This window comes from Lynx rufus, unplaced genomic scaffold (assembly GCF_022079265.1).
Source record: "Lynx rufus isolate CCGP_SWC_20201006 ecotype Redwood Valley unplaced genomic scaffold, mLynRuf1.p SCAF_4, whole genome shotgun sequence".
Taxonomy (NCBI): domain Eukaryota; kingdom Metazoa; phylum Chordata; class Mammalia; order Carnivora; family Felidae; genus Lynx; species Lynx rufus.
In genome coordinates, this window is record NW_025814856.1 from 79,726,459 (window position 1) to 79,749,333 (window position 22,875).

Consider the following 22,875-nt stretch of genomic DNA (forward strand, 5'->3'; position numbering starts at 1 on the left):
ACCTCCCCAGAGGAAAAAAAAAATTTATGTATTTTTCACACCCTTTAACAAATCAATCATTAGCAAGATAAGTGAAATTCCCATTCTTGGTTTAGGGGTTAAATGGACTCTTAATTTCGGATCAGGTCATAATCTCACCATTCGTGAGTTTGAGCCCTGCGTCAGGCTCTTATGGAGCCTGCTTGGGAGGCGACTTCTCTTCTCCCTCTCTCTAAATAAGTAAAGTTTCAAAAATATTTAAAATAATAATAATAAATGTAAAGATATTTTCCTACATAACTGTGATGCTATTAATCACACTAAATAAAATCCAGCTCACTTTTATCTCCTGTAGGACAAGGAGGTCCTAACACAGTGGGAAAGGCCTCAAAAAGAGGCTGCTAGAAATTTTGGAAACAACGTGAATGTCCATCGATAGACATAGTTAAGTAATAATTCAGTCAATTATGATCTATCCATACTATGGAATATTGGGGATATTAAAAATGATCTAATTCTACCCATGGAATGATTTCTACAACATCACTAGGCAAAAAAAAAAAAGCATGTCTGAAAATAGTATATACAGTGTGAGCCAGTTCTTGCTTAAAAATGCATGTGCCCGTGTATGCACAGTAGAGAAATCTGGAAGGATATAAATCAGAATGGTAATAGCATTTGATCTTGAGTGGCAGGATTATGGATGCTGCTTTCTTTCTTTATATTTCAGCATTATCAGCATTGTTTTCCTGTATGTGTCTTCAGCCGTAAATAGGCAATAACGTTGCCCCTTCTGATACAAGGGAGTAGGTATGTGGGAATGCACCTGGGGAGATGTGTCCTCCGGACCATACACTTTGAACATGCAGAATGAATGGCATTTTTGTTTTCATAAATATGGGAAGGTGACAGTCAGGAACAAAGTGTCACAGCAACAGAGTTCTTGTAGTAACACTAAAAAAACTACCTGGGGCCTTGGGTTTGGTTTCTTATGGGCTTCGTTACTATGGTAAAATATACATAATGTAAAATTTACCATTTTAATCGTTTCTACGTGTACAGTATGTGGCATAAGTACCTTCACCTTGTGGTGCGACCATCACCACCATCCCTCTCCAGAACTTTCTATCATCTCATTTTGAAGCTCTGTACCCATTAAACACTAACTCCCCATTCCCCATCCACCATCACCCGTAACCATTGTCCTACTGTCTGTCTCTATGAACTTGACTATTCTAGGTGCCTCATATAAGTGGAATCATACAATATTTGTCCTTTGTCACTGGCTTATTTCACTTAGCATAATGTCTTCAAGATTCATCCATGTTGTAGCATGTGACAGAATTTCCTTCTTTTTTAAGGTTTAACATTCCATTGTATGGATATACCATTTTACCCATTCATCTGTTGATGGACGTTTGGGACCTTTGCGGCTTTGCTTTAAATGACTGTGTTTGGGACACCTGGGTGGTTCAGTCCCTTGAGCGTCCAACTCCGGCTCAAGTGATGATCTCATGGTTCGTGAGTTGAGGCCCCACATCAGGCTCACTGCTGTCAGCACAGAACCCACTTCGGATCCTCTGTTCCCCTCTTTCTGCCCCTCCCACACTTACGCTCTCTCAAAAAATAAATAAACATTAATAAATAATTAAGTTAAATGACTGTGCTTTGGGGATTTGGTTTGAACTCAGGTATTTGACAGCTGGAAAGATTTCAGAGCAACGAAGAATTCCGAGGGAAGTTGAGGGAATAGGGAGAAAATCAACGGTGCTGTTTCACACTGCTTGAAGGGGCAGCTTTCAGAGAAGAATACAGAAAACTAATTTTTTTTCTCCAAAACTTCTTTTTCTCCCTTTATTTCTCCTTGGTCAATCACCTGATGAAAGTGAAAAAGCAGAAAAAACAACTGACAGCTAACTTTGACTATTCCTCTTCTAACTCTTTTACCAACATGAATGTGTTGTTTTTGATTTTGGTTTTGCTTTGTTTTGTTTTGTTTTGTTTTTTGCTGCTTGTGAAGCATGTAGTGCTTCTGACTATGACACTGCTTTTCTATAAGCTCAGCCGTCATTGAGATGAGATCTGCTAGGTTTTGTTCATACACAAGGAACTCATTCATGCCTTCATTAAGAAACCTATTTCAAGGGCGCCTGGGTGGCTCAGTCAGTTGGGCGTCCGACTTCAGCTCAGGTCACGATCTCGCAGTCCGTGAGTTCGAGCCCCGCGTCGGGCTCTAGGCTGATGGCTCAGAGCCTGGAGCCTGCTTCCAATTCTGTGTCTCCCTCTCTCTTTGTCCGTCCCCCGTTCATGCTCAGACATGTTTCTCTCTGTCTCAAAAATAAATAAACGTTAAAAAAAAAATTAAAAAAAAAAAGAAACCTATTTCTTCAGAACCCACTAGAAGCCAGTCATGCCAGCCTGTGGTTCTGGTGGCTTGTCAAAAATTAAATGGACACATCCATCCTCAGAAGATACAATTGAACTACATGTGACTTGATATTAAGAAATAGATCTGGGGGCACCTGGCTGGCACAGTCAGCAAAGCATGAGACTCTTGATCTCAGGGTCATAAGTTCAAGCCCCACGTTGGGTATAGAGCTTACTTATAAAAAAAAAAAGAGAGAGAGAGAGAGAGAGAAAAGAAAAAAAAGAAACAAATCTGGCTGTGGAGTAAGAGACTTGTGCTCCATCATTGGGGCAAAACCTTTTTTCATGCCAGTAGGGTAACAGTTGCATAAAGCTATAATTTAAGAGTAACAACAAGTATGGGGCTATCTTCATCATCACCGATGGTCTGTTAATTGGTTCAAAGTTGTTTACTCTGTTGAACTTCCTGTCAGGGTCTACTTTCAGAGAGAAGCAACTATCTGGCAAGTGCAAATTACTTAGGTGCAAAGAGATGAGTAATTGTGACTGCATTCATTAGAAGACTGGTTTGAAGTTAACTCTGTTACAGTACTGTATTTTATGTTCCACTTACACTATGGGAGTTTTCCCTGGTGCCTGAATTGAAGCCCGGCAGGGCCTAACTTCCACAGGATCATTTTAGAGAGCTGGTCGGCTCTCTTACCGAGAGCTAACCTGCTCTCAGCCTGAGTTTTTGCCTTGTGTCAATCTGCCATTGACCTGCCTTCCTTGGTATGTCGAGAAAGCCGATGGGTCTCCTTCCGAGCTCCCTTCAGCTGAATGGGTCTTGCTGCCTCAGAAAAGTTTATTCTGTCCGTTTCTCTCCTTGCCCTTAGACCATCATCTGCAAATAGCATCAGTAGCAACACATCTTCAAATCACAGTGGCTGCACTCCGGAACCCCCGCTACCCCCAGCTGGAGGTGACCTCACCAGCCGACTGTCAAGTGATGAAGGGGAGATGGACGGAGCCGACGAACCCGAGAAGTTAGACTGTCATTTCTCTACCCACCACCCCAGACCTCTTGCGGTAGGCCACCTTGTTTCCATCCATGCATTCCTCCCCCCTCCCCCGACCCAGTGCTCTGCGGGCATTTAGGTCATCATGTCAGACAGCACGCACTCCCAAGGAGAGGCTGCCAACACAGTGTTTTATGGAAAGGTACACCCTGACGTTGAATGATTGCCTTCAAAATACCCTTGAAAATCACAGAAGGAAAGGGCAGGGCTCCCTACTGGTTATAATCCTTTAAACACCTGAGTATCTGTGGGCCAAGGATGCTTGAGAAACGGTGTTTATATAAGCCCACTGGGGAGCTGGCCTTGTGGCCTTGCGCATCGGAATATGGAGCCTCTGGTTTTACAGAGTTCGTCTGCCTCGCCTGCTTTGGAAACTGTCTGTCTTAGCGGTGTGCCAGGTGCCAGCCCTAGCCGCCTTTCTCCCCTGTTGATTTGGAGTTTTATTGTTATTAGTAAGTGTGACCATATGGCACCAGAACTGAGAGAGAGAGAGAGAGTGTGTGTGTGTGTGTATAGAGGAGAGGAGAGGAGAGGAGAGGAGAGGAGAGGAGAGGAGAGGAGAGGAGAGGAGAGGGGGAAGCATTTCATGTCAGCATGATTGGCGATTAACATTAAGGTACAATTCCTTCCCAATTCCTTGAAAGAGTCCACTTTTGACAATTCAAAAGGTCATTGAAATCAAGGTGGGAAATGTAAGGAGGCATGAGCTGAAGGCTTGATTATGTTTGCCCTCCAAACACTTAAGAAGGGACTGCCTGGTGCTACCATCACAGAGCTAAAGGCAGGGGGTCCTGGAACGTGGGACCCCACGGCCAGGTTGCTCTGCTCCCAGCTTGAGCCCTGCAAGGTTAGCTTCGACTGTCCCTCAGTGTCATGGGCTGTGTAGATAAAACCAATCCTGAATCGGGCACCTGGCTGGCTCAGTCAGTGAGACACGCGACTTTTCATCTCGGGATTGTGAGCTCGAGCCCCGTGTGGGGTGGAGAGGTTATTTAAATAAAGAAGATCTTTAAAAAAAAAAAAATCAATCATGCATCAAGACGGAGTGAGTTCCTCCTCCCTTCTATCTGTGTGATGAATGAAGGCCAATTCACTTCCTATTTCTGGGGATGATGTTGACCTGTGGTTCACAAGCAGCCTAAGACTTTGCTGCTTGGCCAGTACAGAAATAGGGACAATGAGGAATGCCTTTGACTGCCAGGAATAAAAAATTGAACCCATACAGTACACTATGGTTGTTTATTCCTCTCACCTAACAGGATGTCCAGAGATAGGTGGTTCCAAGCTTGGCTCAGCATCTCTGCAATATGGTGTTTCTTTCCTTCCTTCCTTCCTTCCTTCCTTCCTTCCTTCCTTCCTTCCTTCCTTCCTTCCTTCCTGTGTCTATTTATTTTTGAGAGAAAGAGCTGGGGAGGGACAGAGAGAGGGGAGGACAGAGGATCTGAAGTGGGCTCTGTGCTGACAGCAGAAAGCCTGATGAGGGGCTTGAACTTATGAACTGTGAGATCATGACCTGAGCCAAAGTCGGACGCTTAACCGACCGAGCCACCCAGGCGCCCCTGCAATATGGTGTTTCTGAGGGAGAATCCCTTCAACCCTTTCTGCCTGTCCTACATGATCTCACTGTGTCTGCAACAGCTCTGGTCACATCCTCACCCAGTAGTATTCTCCAAAGAGTGGAAAGGGACGAATGGAAGGGGAGTCTTTCTAAGAAGCCAGCTTCTGTCATTTCTCGGGGAAGAAAATCTTCCAATGAGCTCCCCCAGCAGGCTTCCATTCACATCTAGCAGAAACGGGTCACATGCCCAGTTGGTGGATGGGATTGCAGTGACACGGGATGAAAGTAGCCATGATTCTTCTCAAGGTTCTGGGAAGAGACCCCCTTTCCCTGCTGCCTGCTCTATGTCAGATATCAGAACAAAAGTGCAGATCCATTAGCAAGGAAAGGGTGGGGAGAAGCGGGGGTGGGATGGCGGTTGATGAGACCGGCTACCAGTGGAGTCTGCCGTGGTGGCCCGTGCAGTGAAGACCTGTAGCTCCACTGAGGGCACAGTGTGCGACCGAGAACAGGAGCCTCTTGGGGCATTTAACCTTGCAGCTATATTGCATGAGAGACGTAGAGGGCCTCCAGCTTCCAAGTCTAAAAAAGAGATTGGGCTCTACCAGAAGGCCAGACTCCAGAGTGCAGGATATTTGTCCAAATGACAAACTGCCAGGCTACGGTGGATTAGCTCAACTCTGGGCAGGGCAGATTGGTGTGCCCTTAATGTTCTGCTGATTTAAATGGAAAGGCCATGGATTGTTTCTATGCTTTGTCCTTTCTCTCATGGTCAATTGATACATTAAATCATTTTTTGTAACGAAACAGTAATTCAGGGTGTCTTTAGCAACTGGGATGCAGGAAGAAAAGATGCCTAGACCTGGAACAGGTCCCACATGCTGCTGGGGACCAGCTTCCACATTGGAGAATCCCCTTTGTATATTTTCTTGCTCAATCAGTAAGCACTTGATAATCAGAGTGCAGGAAAGAGTTTTTCATCAGGAGTACCAGATTTGATGGGTGGCAAAATTCTAATGCAAAACCCCCAAAACATAAGCAGAAACAAAACAAAGGGAAGGTCTTGCATTTCCTCCTAAGAACTGTTCCAAAGGCTGGTTCCAGGAAGGGTTTGTGGAATGAGTCCAAACCCAGCACTGTGTCTGGGACGGAGGCCAGGGAGCTGCTGGGAGGTCTGGGGGAAAGAGGAGAAGCTGTGTTTGAGTTATAGAGTCGTATGCAGACTCGCCTGAGCTCTAGACCAGCCACATGCCACCTTCTCAGAGTCCACTTGTGTTTCTGTCTACTGGCCTTCTGCCTGCCCTAACATCATAATCCAGTGACGTTCATTAAACATCTTTACCGCTCATGTTTTAGCCCTGTGCTTTAAATGTGATGATTTGCTATAAACATTGTGTGGGACCTTGTCTCTCCAATCCATTCTTTAGCCCAAATCCCTTCCCTACCAACCTCATACTGAGGAGGAAGAGGAGAATGAGGTTTTCAGTCTTGATACCTTTATAATCAAGCCAGGTGCATAGGCATTATTTACATAGAACGTTAAACAGCTGGGGCACCTGGGTGGCTTAGTTCGTTGGCATCCGACTTCAGCTCAGGTCATGATCTCACAGCTCGTGAGTTCAAGCCCCACAGCAGGTTCTGTGCTGACAGCTCAGAGCCTGGAGCCTGCTTCACATTCTGTGTCTCCCTCTCTCTCTGCCATTCCCCTGCTCGTGCTCTGTCTCTCACTCTCTCAAAAATAAACATTAGGGGCGCCTGGGTGGCGCAGTCGGTTAAGCGTCCGACTTCAGCCAGGTCACGATCTCGCGGTCCGTGAGTTCGAGCCCCGCGTCAGGCTCTGGGCTGATGGCTCGGAGCCTGGAGCCTGTTTCCGATTCTGTGTCTCCCTCTCTCTCTGCCCCTCCCCCGTTCATGCTCTGTCTCTCTCTGTCCCAAAAATAAATAAACGTTGAAAAAAAAAAACAAAAAAAAAATAAACATTAAAACACACACACACACACACACACACACACACACACACACACACACAAAACAGCCATGTAGTGATTCCATGGTGAAATGCAGTAAAGTATGTAGTAGGTGTGCCATGAGAGCTCAAAGGGGCGAGGTTGGTCAGATAAGGGCCATTGGGAATGAGAGTCGCAATTCTGGCACTGGGGGAGGGGAGAATTGGGACTGCGAGAGAAGGGGGAAGGGGGTGGCCAGCAGAGTGAACAGCACGAATGGAAGCTTGGTGGTGGTGACATGTTGCCTAGAAGTGCTGAGGGGCGGACGTGAGGTCAGGACTAGGGAAGGAAGGAGTTCAGCCTAGTTGGAAGTCAAGTGGCTCTGTTGACAACAGATAGGAAAGCTCCAACCAGATGGCAGATTGCATCAGGACAAGCAGCTTCTGTGACCGTAATGAGAGGCAGGGAACCGCCGAGTCCCCGGAGAAGATGGATGGATGACACCGTAAGCGGGCGGTGCTGAAAAATCACCCTGGCTGCTGGTTGTTCTCAGTTTGGTTTGGTTTGTTGCTGTTTTTGTTTTTTTTTTGTTTTTTGCGGGGATTTTTTACCCTAAAATGCTGGTTTGGTCCAGGTGTAGAGAAGGTAGCCCTCTGTGCCACAGAAAACTGAATGTCACTATTGTTGAGTCATAACAACAAGTTCTGCAGAAAATCTAAAACACAAACGAAAGCACCGCAGAAATATTTTTGGCTTCGGAACTATTTGCTTCTTTATTTTGAGTAAAATTGTACCCCTGTGTGTTTTTGTGCAAATGTTATTTTTCTCTGCATGGTCTATATTAGCTTATTAACCTGTAATCAAAATTTAAATGTTTTTTTTTTTTCCTCACAGTTTTGCTCATTCGGGAGTCGCCTCATGGGACGAGGGTACTATGTGTTTGATAGAAGATGGGATCGTTTTCGATTCGCACTAAACTCCATGGTAGAAAAACACTTGAATTCCCAGATGTGGAAGTAAGTGCGCAGTTTTCGTGCTGTATGTGCTCAGAGCTGCCCCACGATGGTCTGAACCCCAGCTTTCTAGATCAATGTTGGTAGTTGGCTTTTCGTAGAGCAAAATGATTCTGAGAATAGGATCCATGATTAATTCTTTAATGTCAGCGCTTCTTAATGCCTTGCCCCCAGTTTTTCAGAGACGCGTTGGATATATGGTATGCTTTGTCTTTCTTTGGAGATCATTTTTCTGTTGGTAATCTTCTAAACTAGGTGAAAAGAGTAGTAGATAAGATCTCGTGTATGCAAGAGTGTTAAAGGGCCTTTATGCTCTGACTGAGAACATCTAAGGATACTAAGAATATGCCTCTGTTTGTAATGTCAATGCTACAGTGTCGATGCTAAAAACTTCACTATGGTTATGGACCAATTTCTAATTGTTTAATGTCCTGTGGAAAAAAATATGTACAGCGGCCAACAAGGCAGAGCCCAGGCGATGTTTGAAGTTGGTTAAGCTTGTCTTTGGCCCTTCCCACCTAGCTAGATCTCTCTCCTCGCCTCTCCCTGTGTTTCTCTCCACCCTAAACCCCAGCTTCTATTCCATCTCTCTGAGCCCCCTTTGTTCTCCAACACCTCCCAATGGGAGAGTCATAAAAAGGGAAGAAAACTTCCTGATTTAGGCAAATGCCACTATGAGAGAATGACAAGCTAGACCCTCTCCAACCACGACACATAAGGAGCACCAGTGCCGGCCACTCAAGCCCACTGGCAGCCCCCACCCCCACCCCTACTCAGGTGAGCTCTTAAGACCTCACAACCCATTAGAGTCATGGATGGATCCCTTAGGTCTAGGCCCGGGAAAGGCCAACGCCAAACCCCTCACCCTGCCTGCCCAGGGAAGCCCAGGAAGGGCAGGAAGGCTTTCCTGAGACACAGGAGGGTGCTGTGGGTGGTGGGCCTGGGAACAGAATTCAGAACTTGCCCCTCCCCCAGCTTCCCTCCTCTCTCCCAGGCAGCCCCTTTTCACCACGACGCCCAAAGAGCTTCTGGACCCAAGCTCGTAGCAGAAACAAGCCCCACGGTGTGTGCCGTAAACTGGCCTAGTGGACTCAACGTTGACACTTGCCACAAAGTAGGAAAGGGCCACAAGAGAAGCTTATCATTTCTTCCCACTGAAGCGACTGCTCAGTGTGTCTAAAAGGCACCCTTGGTTTCTGCCTGTGTCCATTCTAAACGCCAACACACGGGCGCTGCATGCGGGGTTACCGTGTTCTCAGTTATTTGGTTGTTTATCCTTCTGCACTTGTTCCCCCAAGATGGCAGCCCGCCCCGGTGATTCTTTCCGCTCTTTGCTCTCCTGTGTTGTGGAAGTGTAAATCCCGGACACGTGGAAGGAATGTGTTGATCTGTATTTCGCTACCTGGTGTCCTGTCAGCTCAAGCTCCATATTCCTTTCCTCCTCAGGCACAGAAACCCGAGCCACAGGGCGTCAGGTCCCTCCCCCCTTTTCAGGACTTGCCTAACCAATCTGCTGTCACTGAGCAACATTGGGGCTGCCTGGGTGTCAACTCTGGAAAGCGTAGCACCCCGCTGCCCTCTCAACCTCGCTGCCCAAACCCCAGGCCCCGACGGGCCCGAACCTGGAGGGATGGCAGCCGATGGGGGCGTGGAAGACATTAGGAAGAAAAGGAACGGCCAAGACTCTTTTTTCTTTAACAAGCATTTAACTCTGCATCAGGAGACGCCAACACAGTATTCTCTTTCAGCCAGGTCAGCATCTGGATCTCCATGCCAGCTGGCAGGGGAGGATGGGCACTGTCAGTAATTTATGCGCATCTGTGGGCTTTTGTACGGGACTTCCCTAGGCCGGCGTGCAAAGTTTAAACCAGGGCACAGTCCGCAAAGCTGAAATCCGCTGCCATTTGGCACCTAGAAAAACATATAAACTATTTAGCACGGGATGGGGGGGGAGGGGGAGGGACCCCCCCGGGACAGTGAGCCTCCACATGCCCCTCACTCCCCTGCCCTCTCTCCCCTCTGCCTCTGCTATCCACTTATGATTAGTGGGGGGAAAGAAGGAAAGGGATAGAGAGTAGGCTAAAAAGTAGCATCCATCCCAGTCCTGAGTGCCAGCTGGGCAAGACTGGGGACTTCAGCCCTGCTTGTCCACACAAGTTGAAGCACACATTTATACTATTGAATGGGAAAGTTACAAATTGGGACGTTCAGAGTAGATCCCACTGAAGGGCACTGATTGGGGTCCTCTCTAAATAAGCCATCTGGTATTCAGAAAATAACATTTATTACAAGTAACTGCAAACCTCTGCCCACGTGTATTTCTATCCACATTTTAGCTAGTAAGAAACTTGAGTCAGGGAAAGATGGAGTGGATTGCCTGTGGCACCACAGCCAGGAACAGAGACAGCAGGGAGAGTGTGCTCATGCCACACGTTCCAAGGAATCGCCCCTAAAGCGTCAGGAAGGGGTTGTGCAGTGCCAGACAGTTTTAAGGGCGTGTCTAGACCTTTCCGGTCTGATATCATGGGAGTCCTTGCCCAGCATGCTTAGTTATGTTGCTGCTGAGAATTCACCTGCCCACCCATCCAGCCACCCACCCACCTACCCACCCATCCATCCATCCATCCATCCATTCACTCATTAGTTCATTGCAACAAGAACTAACGTAGCACTGATTTAGTGTGGACAGGATCTTTTACGTTCTTTAGGCCTAAGAAAAAGTAGATTTTCGAACGTCATCGTGGCCACAGTGGATTTGGCAACATTTTTCTCTTATATTTGATCTGTTTGATCTGATGTTTTCAAGGACACTGTGCTTCTGTATTCAAGGACTCCTCTGGATTCCACCCTAAAGATGGAAACCATAGGCTCCACCAAATTGCAGGCAGGACACTGAATCTTCAGGGCAGCGCCAGGAGAGGCATTTCCTTCACAGTGGGGCCTCGTCCTGCTGCTGCAGCCAAGAGAGTGGCCTCCAAGGACAGAAGGGCTTTCGAGAGGCCTCGTCTCACGTCTTGCTCGAAGCTATGGGGGTGCAGGCCCCAAGCCTGCCCACCTTCAAGTACCACTTTCAAAGAAAGAGAGCTAGTTCCTAACTGCTGGGGTGGGGGTGGGGGGCTCAGCTACACTGAAAATGATTTCCAGGCAAAAGCGGGGGGTGGGGGGCGGGGAGCAAGGGGAGAACCAGGAAAGAGCCCGTTTGAAAATACTCACCTGGCTCCTGAGGTCAGTATCCCTTCCTGCAGAATAAAATCAGGAACGAATGGAGACCCCCAAAGCCCCTATGCTCCTCCTCCTGGTTCCCAGAGTAGCAGCAATATTGACCCAGGCCATGGTTTGGACATGGGAGTCAAAAGACAGAGTTTATAGGCAGGCCCCAAGAGTGACCCGCCACTGGTGCTGCCCTTGGTTCCACAGAGTACAGGAGACAGGGAGTTTGCTCCCAGGGACCCCCAACCTCCTGGAAGACCCCCCTCCCCCTGACCTTGTGTTCTCCTGTGCCCACATCCTGCATCTGTCTTCAGAACAAAGTGGAAAGTCCCGATCCCCTTGTCTGGATACATGCGGGTCCCTATCTTCTCACCTCACCCTGACACAGAGATGGGGAGGCCTGTGGGAGGGCAGCCACACCCCCACTGTAGCTCCCCAGAGCGAGAGCCAAGGTTGGGTGAGGTGAATAGAAATAAATCGGCAACAGCAGCCCCAGGCTCACGTGGACACGCCTCTCTGAAGTAAACCGGAGCCTGCAGGCAGCAAAGGCCCGAGAATGCTGGCCTGGGAGCAGGGGGGAGGCAGGGCACAGGAGGGGCTGGGAAGCCCTGAGCGGCAGTGTGCAGGGGTGACCCCGGGGTGCCGGTGGCAAAGCCCTGTCCTCACACCTCTTACTTCAAGCCAGGACCTAACTGTGAAATGACTACTGCTCATTAAAAACCACCTTCATCACTGCCAGAAAAAAAAAAAAAAAAAAAAAAAAGAGAGCAAGAACACTGTTGGGGAAATTTCTATTCTAAATAACATTCGCCTTTATTCACGAAGCCAAATCAGCCATTATCCGGTAGCCAAGCGTGGAGACAAGGATGTGAAAACCTGAAAGCATTCAATATAGGTTGCTGGATGTTGCAATGGGGGGAGCCACAGGGAAGGGCCATAATTCAGAGTCCGCCATCCTCCAAGGCTTCATCCTCCATAGTCTGGTTCTACTGGGGTTCCTCTGTAGCCCTGAGGCTCACGCTTACTCGAGCCTCTGGAGCAGTGCCAAGCCTGTTTCTCACGGTTTCTCTCTCACTCTTCTCTCATGTTTAGGAAGATCCCTCCTGCGGCAGATAGCCCCATGCCCTCGCCAGCAGCCCACACCTCCACCCCCGTTCCAGCATCCGTTTTACAGCCTTTCAGCAACCCCAGTGCTGTGTATCTTCCTTCAGCCCCCATCAGCTCGAGACTCACCTCTTCTTACATAATGACATCAGCCATGCTCTCAAACGCAGCTTTTGTGGCGTCGCCGGACCCGAGCGCCCTCATGTCACACACCACAGCTTTCCCCCATGTGGCTGCAACCCTCAGCATCATGGACTCAACCTTCAAGGCCCCATCCGCCGTGTCCCCGATACCAGCCGCCATCCCTTCCCCATCCCACAAGCCATCCAAAACCAAAACCAGCAAATCCTCAAAAGTCAAAGACCTGTCCGCCCGTAGCGACGAGTCTCCAAGTAACAAAAAGAGGAAGCCGCAGCCTTCGACTTCCTCCTCCTCCTCATTATCCTTGCAGACATCCCTCTCGTCTCCATTATCAGGGCCCCACAAAAAGAACTGTGTGTTGAATGCCAGTTCAGCTTTGAACTCCTATCAGGCGGCCCCTCCCTATAACAGTCTGTCTGTGCACAACTCCAACAATGGGGTGAGCCCACTCAGTGCCAAACTGGAGCCCTCAGGACGGACCTCGCTGCCCAGTGGCCCCGCGGACATAGTGAGACACGTGGGCTCGGTGGGCGGCAGCAGTGACTCCTGTCCCCTCTCTGTGCCCTCCCTTGCAGGGGACCTCTCTCTGGCCTCACACAATGCCGTGTCTTCGCTGCCCCTCTCTTTTGACAAATCAGAAGGAAAAAAGCGTAAGAACTCGAGTTCTAGTAGCAAAGCCTGTAAAATCACTAAAATGCCTGGTATGAATAGCGTTCACAAAAAGAACCCACCCGGCCTTCTCGCACCGGTGCCCGATCCCGTTAACAGCACCTCCTCTCGGCAGGTAAGGGACCCGTGTTTCCAGGGGCCTCCCGGCGCTGCCTTCACGGGCTCTGGGGGGGGCAGAGGGAGCTGGGCAGCGCCCCTGCTCAGCCAGGTAGCTCAGGTAACAGAGCAGCCTCCGTTCGGAGAACTGAGTAGTTGACGAGTACTTTGCCGCTGCGTGCTAAGTAAGCTGTCGCGAGCGAGCGCTGCGCGCATGTCACTTACTTTAAACCTCACCACCCAGCGCAGTCGGTGCAATTGTCAGCACCACTCTACAGATGGGGACGCTGAGGCACAGGGAGAGTCTGAGCTCCCCCTCCTCTTCTGTCGCTTTTGGATCTTGAGTTTTGAGCACAATTTCATTACATCTGGTCTATGGGAATCCCCTCCGTGAGAGCCCGAGGCCCAGGCAGGTCCAGTGATGACCCGGGCCACCTGGGCTATGGTAGGCGGTGCTACTGCCTCCCGGGGTGACTGACTGTCCCCACTCTTCCAGGCAACCTCGGCCCCACCTCCTCCTATGATAAAACTGCATCTCACACCTATAGGCACAGAAGGGTCCGATGCCACCTGCAAATAGGAGGGTGTGTTGTGAGGAAGTCTGGGAAAGTGGGGCGTGGTCTGAGAAGAGCCCAAGACCAGCCATCCTCAAATCTGATCTTTTCTCCCAGGCAGGGGAGCTACTTAGCAAAGGCCCACCCCCTCCAGACTCTGCTAGGAGAGGGCAGAGGTGGTGGGAGGGCCCGAGCCTGAGCCCCACCAGGGCAGCAGAGCGAACAAGGGGCTACAGCTGCCCACATTTAGAATGAAGTGGGCCGGACCCTAAGGCCAGCCCTGTCTAGGGAGGAGGACTCTGGAGGGATGAGAGGCAGTTAAACAGATGTTTTAATTTTTATGTCATCTTTATATGAGACTTGTTACAACCTCACAAAGAGAACATCTGGGGAGGGGTTCACAAATCACAGGCAAACACCTGACAAACCGCACGTTTGGATCTCGGGGGCCGGACAGCCTGCACACTGAGGCCAAGGGGAGACAGGGGGAGATGTAGGTCCTCCCACTAGAGCCCTGTGGCTGCAGCAGATGCGCCACCATCTGATCCTCCCCCCCGCCCCCAATTCCAGGGGTGCAGAGGAAAGGGGCTGGCACCCACAGACTAAGCTGCTGGTCCGGGCCACCTCCAGGCCTCAGGATGAAGGGCAGAACCAGGGCTTTCTAAACTTGAACTTGCACAGGCAGCCCCTGGGGGTCTTATGAACCTGCAGACTCTTTGTCAACAGGTCTGGGGTGCCACTCTCTGGCTTACAGGCCACACCCTGAGCAACAAGGCTATAGTGTCACCCATTTTATTTTTAAAAGTTTTTATTTATTTATGTATTTATTTTGAAAGAGCAGGGGAGGGTCAGTGAGAGAGGAAGAGAGAATCCCAAGGAGGCTCCGTGCTGTCAGCGCAATGCCCAGTGTGGGACTCAAACTCATGAACCGTGAGATCACGACCCGAGCCAAAATCAAGTCAGGCACTTAATCGACTGAGCCACCCAGGTGCACCTAGTGTCACCCACTTTATATAAAGTTCTAGCCGCTAACACTTACTTCTGGGATGGGCTGTGTTCCAAGCACTTCAGATATATTAATTCCTTTCATTGTTACCTGTTATTACCCCCATTTTACAAATGAGTAAACCGAGGCACAGGAAGGTTAAACAATGTGCCCAAAGTCACACAGCAAGGAAATAGTAGGGCTGAGATTTCAACCTAGGCAATTTGACTCTGGAGTCTAGACTCTTAACCCCCAGGCCTCTGTGTTAATGTTGCCCTGTTTGTTCTTGGGTCAGCAGGACTCTATGAAATATTTAGTAAACACAATGAATTAGTCAAAAATGAGTGAACGAAAAAGTTTAGTAAACACAATGCATTAGTCCTGAAAGGAGCAGACGAGCCTCCAGCAGAGTATTTATCAGGAGGGAAATCAAAAAAGCAGATTACTTGAACAGCTGCCTTGATCTAGCCAGCACTGGCTCCCTAATGCAGGCAATACTTGCCTGGGTGCTTGTCACCAGGCCATTAAGAAAAGGCTTTGTCCAGGGGCACCTGGGTGGCTCAGTCGGTTAAGCATCTGACTTTAGCTCAGGTCATGATCCCGTGTTTTGTGAGTTGAAGCCCCACATCGGGCTCTGTCCTGACAGCTCAGAGCCTGGAGCCTGCTTCAAATTCTGTGTCTCCCTCTCTCTCTGCCCCTCCCCTGCTCATGGTTTGTCTCTCTGTCTCTCAAAATAAATAAATGTTAAAAAAAATTTTTTTTTTTTAAAGAAAGAAAGAAAAGGCTTTGTCCAGGGTCACCACTGGTGATCTCCAAGTGTTGGGGAAAGGCCTTTGCAATCAGTGTTGATCCCGTTAGGAAACTGGAGAAGCATAACATAGGTTGAGAAATTCAAGGTATGGGCTTTGGGAACCAAATGGGGCTCTCTTAAATTGTATCTGGGAAGCATAAGACCAGAATTCCCACAGAGATATTAAATTGAACCATAACAAGACTGCCAATGTAAGGCAAACGTCTTTATGCAAAGGTGAGTTAACGTAGAGGACGATGCTCTCTATAGGTCTCTATAGGCTCCAGGAGGAGCTGCCTGCCAGAATGGTAATCACCTGAGGAACCAGCTCCCCAGGTGCCCAGGACGGTCACAGAGAAAGGGAAGGAGCCCCATAGCCACACCCACCTGCCCCCAGCGCCGTTTGCCTTGTTTTCTGAAGAATAGCAAGGTGTTGGCTATGTCCTCTGGCCAAGAAAACTGACCCAGAAAAAGATGCAGGCTTTTATCCTGAGCTAGTCCAAGGGAATCTGAGCCGGAAACCAGATGGGTCTGGGACTGCTCTGCGAGGTCAGGGATGGAAAAGCTGGGGCCTCTGCAGGGTTAAATGCCCCCCCAGGAGGGGCCGGGCCTCTTGCCAGATGCCTTTATCCTCACCCCCTGAAACTCACGGTCTACATCTGGGAAGCAGAATGAAGAGTTCCCCTCCATTCTGCTTTCTCTCTGGGACGGGAAGGGTGTCAGCAAGATGCCTCCCAAGGCATTTTCATCTCCTCTGCCATCTGAGATGGAAACACTAGCCATGCACCGCTCGGAGGGAGGGATGGCGCTCTTGTACCCCGGGCGGCGCAGGGTCCCCGGAGTCTTTCACGGGCTGGCAGATCTGAGTGGGCCTCGCTGGTGTCTTTCAGGTTGGGAAAAATAGCAGCCTACCTTTGTCACAGTCCAGTCCTTCAAGCATATCCAGCCCAGGACACAGCCGACAGGTAAGGTACTGAGGGGGATGTGCACAGGGTCACCAACGCAGAGGCATGGGCAGTGGGGCAGACCCTAGCTCGAATCTCTGCTCCAGCTAAGAACAAAGCTTCCTGGCTTCCAAAGCTAGGCCTTCTGGTTAGTAGCTGTGTGCCCTTGGTCAAGTTACTTAACTTCTCTGTGCTTTAGTTTCCTCACCCATAAGGGGATCATAATGGCCCCCACCTCCTGTGGCTTTTGTGAAGATTAATCTATTCACCTAAAGCCTCTAGAAAATGCCTAACACATAGCACACAAGTATGAGCCCCGATTTTTATTAGCAGAGTAACTTCTCTGGGTCTCAGTGTTTCCATCTGTTAAATAGCAAAAGTGATGCCTACCTCCTAACGTTGTTGAGAAAATTAATGGTTTTGACTGCAGGGCCTCGCTAGGGACACCCATCAGTCAGTCCTCTCTCAAGGCCTCTGGTGAGCTGTAGCTACTGTTCAAGATGTGGTTTCCTGGTGGGAACATCCAGGGTAGATGCAGCAGTTTTTACAAATTCAAGGTGTGAGAGTAGTCAGTGTACAAATGATTTGCTATGAGGGACTGTGCGTGCCCCTGGGGGAAGCCAGGGTGGGTAGGGGATGGGGTTTGTAGGTTACATGTGACTGGAAAAAATAAACGTATGGTGGTGTTATGTTGTCTTCAACGGGCTACAGGTTTTGTAGAGAACAAATTGCAATGTGTGTGTCTGCATTTCGGCCTTTGAGGTCTCCCCACAGATGTCAGGGTGGTGTGTGGGTGAAGATTATAGGAAAACCGTTTTTGTATCCCTAGATCAAGGAGCGCGTCTCCATCATTTTGGGTCACTTTGTGCCTGAGCACCTGAAGCCTATCCTCTGTGGGGGGTAGGTGGGGGCAGGGGTCTGGGCCCTGGCAACCTGCCTCTGATCTTGACAAGCCTCCTGCACGGGTTGCTGGGTCCACCCAGAGGCCACACGGTCACCCTTAACAAATGTAATAATAATCAAATAGCCACCGTTTGTGGTGGCTTTTTCTGCAGGTGCCTCGCTGAGCCCTTTACATACATATAGACCTGTTAGCAACCCTGTGAAGGACCAGTGATGAGCCTCATGTTACAGATTGGAGATACCCGGGCGAAGAGGCTAAGTAACTTGAACCCAAAGCCTCTATGTTAATCCAACACTACACTTCTTCCTTAGATAATTCTCCGTGTGGTGCACAGGTTAGATAGGAAAAGGTAAATGAACAGAGGCCAAAAAAAAAAAAAAAAAAGTGGTTAATTATTGCAGTTCTCTCTCTGGGAAGGGAACCACACCCCCACCCCACCACATGCATGTCCACAGGGTTTGCCCCTGTGTTTTCCCCCAAGCTAGGATCTTTGTGGCCACCTCACATGCCCCTCCTTTGCTCATTTGCCTCGTTTCTTTGCCCAAGGCAAGAGATGGGACGGTAGCCTTAAGGGTCACGCCAGACGGAGAAAGCGGAGGCTCCGTTCTTGAGTTCTTGCGGGTAATCCCCAGTGTGTGGTTTCTACACAAGCTTTTCTTTTCTTTCCTAGAAGACCACCAACAGAACGGGCAGGATCAGGACTCTTCCGTAACAAGACTGTGAAGCCACTTCCAAACCAATGCCTGGCCACCCGGGGCTGAGGCGGGAGGAGGAGGGAGGGGTGTGCGCAGCCGGGGAGAGTCCGTTTCCTGTGCCGGCGGGTGGCTCTGGCCTTTCTTCTTCCTTTTTTAATTGACCGGTTTTTAGTTCCGAAGAGAAAGCAAAAGGCAAAAGAACGTGAATTTAAGATTCACAGAAAACAGTACCAGTGTTTTGTTTCGGTTCCTTCATTTGCCACGTGTACGCGTTCTTCCAAGTTCGGGGTCGGCCCTCTATAGCTTCCGATGCTGCTACCGCACCATCCTTTTGCTCCAGCCAGGAGAGCAGACGCTGCAAGTGTCAGTTCCTGGTTTTCGTTGTCTGAAACTCTTGAACTTGAGCACACGCCGTGCTCCTTCCCTCGACCTCTCCCACCTGTCCCTTCCATCCCCTCCCACCTGCCGCTCACGGGGTCCCCACTGGCCTTCGGGAAGGGGCTGGCTCTCACGAGCTCCCCTCTGGACAGCGTGCTGGGGGAGGGGCTTTGCTGGGAAACAGCCTGTGTCTCTGCCGAGAGCGGAGAGCTGCGGGGCCGGGCTGAGCGCCCCCAGCAGGTTCCTGCGCTGCACCAGCACCGTAGGAGCCCGACGCTGTGGGCAAGTTGGAGAAAAGTGGCCACTGAACTATGTCGTTTACCCAATACCACTGTCCAGCTGTGCAGCTCAGAGAGGATATACTGGGTCAGGAACAGGGGCTGGAATGGGCCTGGAAGGTGACAGGAAGCAGAGCGTATGGGTAGGGGAAGATATCCCTCAAAAGACCGAGGAAACTGGGTGACTGATCATCGGAGCTTGTTAGGAATCCACGCTGCCAAATCCCTTCCCGGGTGCCGTGCACAAGGGCCCCAAAGCTGGGTGAGCCAGAGAAGGAGGAATCCCAGGGAAAAGGGCATGAGACCCCAGTGCCCACAGCGATGGAGGTTCCTAAGCTGCCCTCCGGGGCCAGGCAAGAGGAGAAAACGCAAGGGTGGGGGTGCAGGAAGGGTCTGAGGGAAAGCTTCCGTGGAGGGTTAAGTATCCAACGCCTGGTGAGAATAAATACTAGCACTGCCCGCGCCCCTCCGTGCCCTGGGCCCCAGGGTCCCGTGCAATCAGCATTCCCATAGATCAGCTTATACTAGGTTATCACAAGCCCCGACTCACAGCACCCCCACCCCCAGAAAGGCATAGTAAGCCCAGCCACCGCCTAATGAGGAAGAGCCGTTTGGAAGAGAGGGAAGAAAGAAGCCAGAGCCCTGCAGCTACAAAACTGTTCACACTGGAGTTTTGAAAGAAGTAGCAATACGATTAGCTCTAAGAGGGAATCATAATCAGGAATTCACAATATGACATAGGCATCCTGCGCTATTAATCATGAAACTTTGCGGACGAGATAATAGCAAGAGATCCTAGGAAGTTTTGCTTCATCCCTAAATCAGAAATGAATGCCAGTTTTACAGCTGGACCCAAACCCTCATCCCGGCCCTCAAGTTCCCCTTTTCTTCCCCATCCCCTCAACCCAAAGATCAGACTACTGTTAAGTTTCACCACATTAGATTTTGGGAAGACGGGAAGCAAACGGAGTGATTTGTATCAATGGAATTGCACTGACAGTGTTTCTTATAGGATTCCTAAAATTTTTAATATAAAATGAAGATTTTTTTAAAAATCAGGAGTTGATATTAGGTACCAGGACATTAGTTCAGACGATTTCATTTTTATTTCTACAGTGTTAAAAGTGCACTTATATGCTGGTTTATTTACGTCTTGGGAAAAAGAGACTGCAAATTGAAGGGAAGATGGTTACTCTTTCTTTTTTAAAAAAAAAAAGTTAAGGCAGATTTTAAGACTTATAAATGTTTAAGAAATTATAAACAGGTTAGACCCTTTGGAAAAAAGTTTAGAAGATATTCTTAAAGTAAATTTTTATAGTGTTAATTTTGTAATAATTTATGTTTTACTATATTACAGAGCTAACTGACCAGAATAGTTTCAGAAACAATATGAAACGTAGGAAAGTTTAAGCAATGTTTATATTTTTAAAATGTTCTTTGAATTATGTTTTTATTGTACATTTATTCCAACTGAAAAGTATGTACATATCTTTGTTATTTTTGCACAACTTTTGTCTTGTTCGGTTTTAAGAAGTCTGTTGGTTTTTTTTGTTTTGTTTATAATTTATTTTAAGTTGTAAAAACTTGCAGGAGTAACAAAAAACAAAAAAAAAAATCTCAGCAACAAAATAACCCTCTGAGTTATAAACTCTTACACTCGAAGAGGGAAAACAAAGGTTGAGAGATTAAGTGGCTGCTTCTGAGAAATAATGTCTCGACAGGGACTAACGGAGCAATTCAATAGGTTTCGATGTGTGAGCTGTCTCCATCTGGAATTGCAAGCTGGAATAAAGAGGCCCCCCACCGATGCTGCTTACTTGGTGAAAGACTGGCTCTGACCAAGGTGAGGACATTGCTGGAAAACTGAGCAAAAAAGGGAAAACCCACGGTGTTTCTTCCTTCACAATCAACCACAGGTTTACTTTATAATGATGTATTAAAAACTCACAGCTTGAAAAGTGGAATGCAAATAAAAGGTTTTCTTTGGGTTTGTTTTAATGGAGTTCAACTGGACCAGCCTATTAAGCATTATTAGGGTGATCTCCTTTGGGTACTTCTGCTCATCCCCCCCAACCCCTCCCTTCCCAGCCCCTTGACTGCACACACACACACACACACACACATCACCACCACCTCCACCCCACCCCCCATCTACCTGAAGATCTCGTGACTTGTCGCCAGCCATAGAGGCTCGAAAGCTCTGGTTGTTAAGCATAACACAATGCATAGACCTGTCAGCCATAAAAAAAAGCGACTTGGATAACTTGTATGCCTTCTTTTGTATCAATGTACCAATTGTAAATAATGCTGATCAACCTTTGTAGAGAATAGTTTCTACAGCATATTCTATTATTGCTGATTCTCAGTGAACTCTTGTTTTCAAAAAGAAAAAAAAGAAATTTTCTATTTACACCTTATATTTTGTTATGCCGTCGGCCCATGGCACTTTAACAAAACTCTGTGGGTTTCACGTAGCTGGTCAGTCATGGGGTATATTCAATAACTGTTGTTGCACAGACAAGAATTTGCACCTGCTCATTTGTCCTTTCCTACTACCGATTTTTAGAACCTTTTCCAGAAGAATTTTGGAGAAAGCATGTCCAAACATTCTAAACAAATGCCACACTTGTGGAGTGGGTTTCTTTTCTACGATCCATATTTTGTAACACTAAGTATTTTCCTTCTTTGTCCCATACCTTTACATATTAGCACTACCAGATAGAATTCATTCCATGCCTGTGATATTGTAAGCAGAATAAATGTCTAAAGTAGGTGTAAATAGTAAATTCTATGGCTTACAGTTTTAAAAGGAAAGAACAAACACGTATCTATTGATACTGCCATGGTTTCAGCACCAGGCCTGGAGACATTCTCCAGTGAGCGATTGTAATTTTTTTTTTTTTTGCTTTTTTTTTTTTTGTAACATGGCTTTGTAAATAAAATAATTTATATGTTTGTAAAACAAAGTCTTCGGGTTTTCATAAAATTTAGATGTTTGTCATTTCTTTTTTCTTTTGGATGAAAGTGCTCCCACCTGATGAGCATTCCTGCTAAAATACACATTTGCTAGAAGAGAGGGAATTCATTCAACACATGTTTATGGAGCATCTTGTCGTGGCTGCCCCTGAGCTAGGCGCTCTGTGTTCAGCGAAGAGAAACAGACACAGTCCCAGCTGCTTTCTGGAAGCAACCCAGTGGGGAAGACAGTAAATAAATAAACACATGATCAAATGTGTAATTACAGATTGTGGCAAATGCCGTGGTGGAAAAGATTGAGTTCTGTGAGAGAAAAGAACAGGAGAAGCCGATGTAAAATTGGGGGGGGGGGTGCTATCAGGGAGTCCTCCCTGAGGAAGTGAGCTGAAGGCACAGAGTGTGGGGGACAGAATCCCAGGCAGAGATGGTCCAAGGTTAGGAAAAACTTGCAAGTTCTTGAGGAATCTTAAGGAGCCTAAGGAAGATCCACTGTGGATGGAGCAGAGGGAGAAAGATAGACAGAAGGCAGGGCAAGGTCACACACAGTCTGGATTTCATGCTCAGTTCAATGGCAATCCTTTGAAGGACTTTAAGTAGAGGCACAGCAGAATCTGCTAAGAGTACTGGCTGCTGTATGGAGAATCACTCAGAAGCTATTTCAAGAGACCAGGTAGATATGTCGTGTGGTCCCAGGATGGTGACAGTAGAGATAAAGAGAAGTGAATGGAATCGAGATATAGCTTGCATATTAAATTGACAAGATTTGCTTAGGAACTGGATCTGAGAGTAGGGAAAAATGACTCCCAGGTTGGTGGTAGAGCAATCGTGTTGGGTGGAGAGGGCTGCCATTTCTTCAGATGTGGAAACCAGAGGAGTTCTCTAGAGGGCAGGCAGGAGGAGTGTTTGGTGAAGCTCAGAAGTCCTGTTTTGTGCATGTGTGTTGGCTCATAAATAGTGTCACCGGAACACTGAGGCTGCTGTGTCAAGGAGGCATGGGATACACATGACTGAAACTCTCAGCAGCTCCACGTTGGAGGCACCAGTTCGAGAACCTTCAGTATGTGGAGGATATTTAGAGCCACAGGTGTGAGTGGGATTTACTTGAGAGAATATAGAGCAGGCAGAGTACACATTTAGAGGTTAAGTGGAAGCAGAAAACTAGCAAAGAACCCTGAGATAAAGCATTCACAAAGAGAAGAGAGAACCCAACAAGAAGTGGTTCTCTGGAAA

At 48.1% G+C, this 22,875-nt stretch overlaps 1 protein-coding gene across 9 annotated transcripts in view; it reads left to right on the forward strand.

Annotated features, from left to right (window-relative positions):
• Positions 1-20,767, forward strand: part of ATXN7L1 (ataxin 7 like 1) — a 249,654-nt gene extending 228,887 nt beyond the window's left edge. For 6 of the 9 annotated variants that reach the window (XM_047096905.1, XM_047096914.1, XM_047096910.1 and 3 more), the window contains 6 exons: positions 3,222-3,414; positions 7,803-7,924; positions 9,368-9,673; positions 12,224-13,160; positions 16,361-16,435; positions 17,989-20,767. In XM_047096905.1, coding sequence (XP_046952861.1) covers positions 3,222-3,414; positions 7,803-7,924; positions 9,368-9,673; positions 12,224-13,160; positions 16,361-16,435; positions 17,989-18,030 — 1,675 coding nt within the window. In that variant the 3' untranslated portion in view covers positions 18,031-20,767. The remainder of the gene's footprint in view (positions 1-3,221; positions 3,415-7,802; positions 7,925-9,367; positions 9,674-12,223; positions 13,161-16,360; positions 16,436-17,988) is intronic. The other 3 variants (XM_047096906.1, XM_047096907.1, XM_047096908.1) reach the window with 3 other exon arrangements.
• Positions 20,768-22,875: the final 2,108 nt, after the last annotated feature.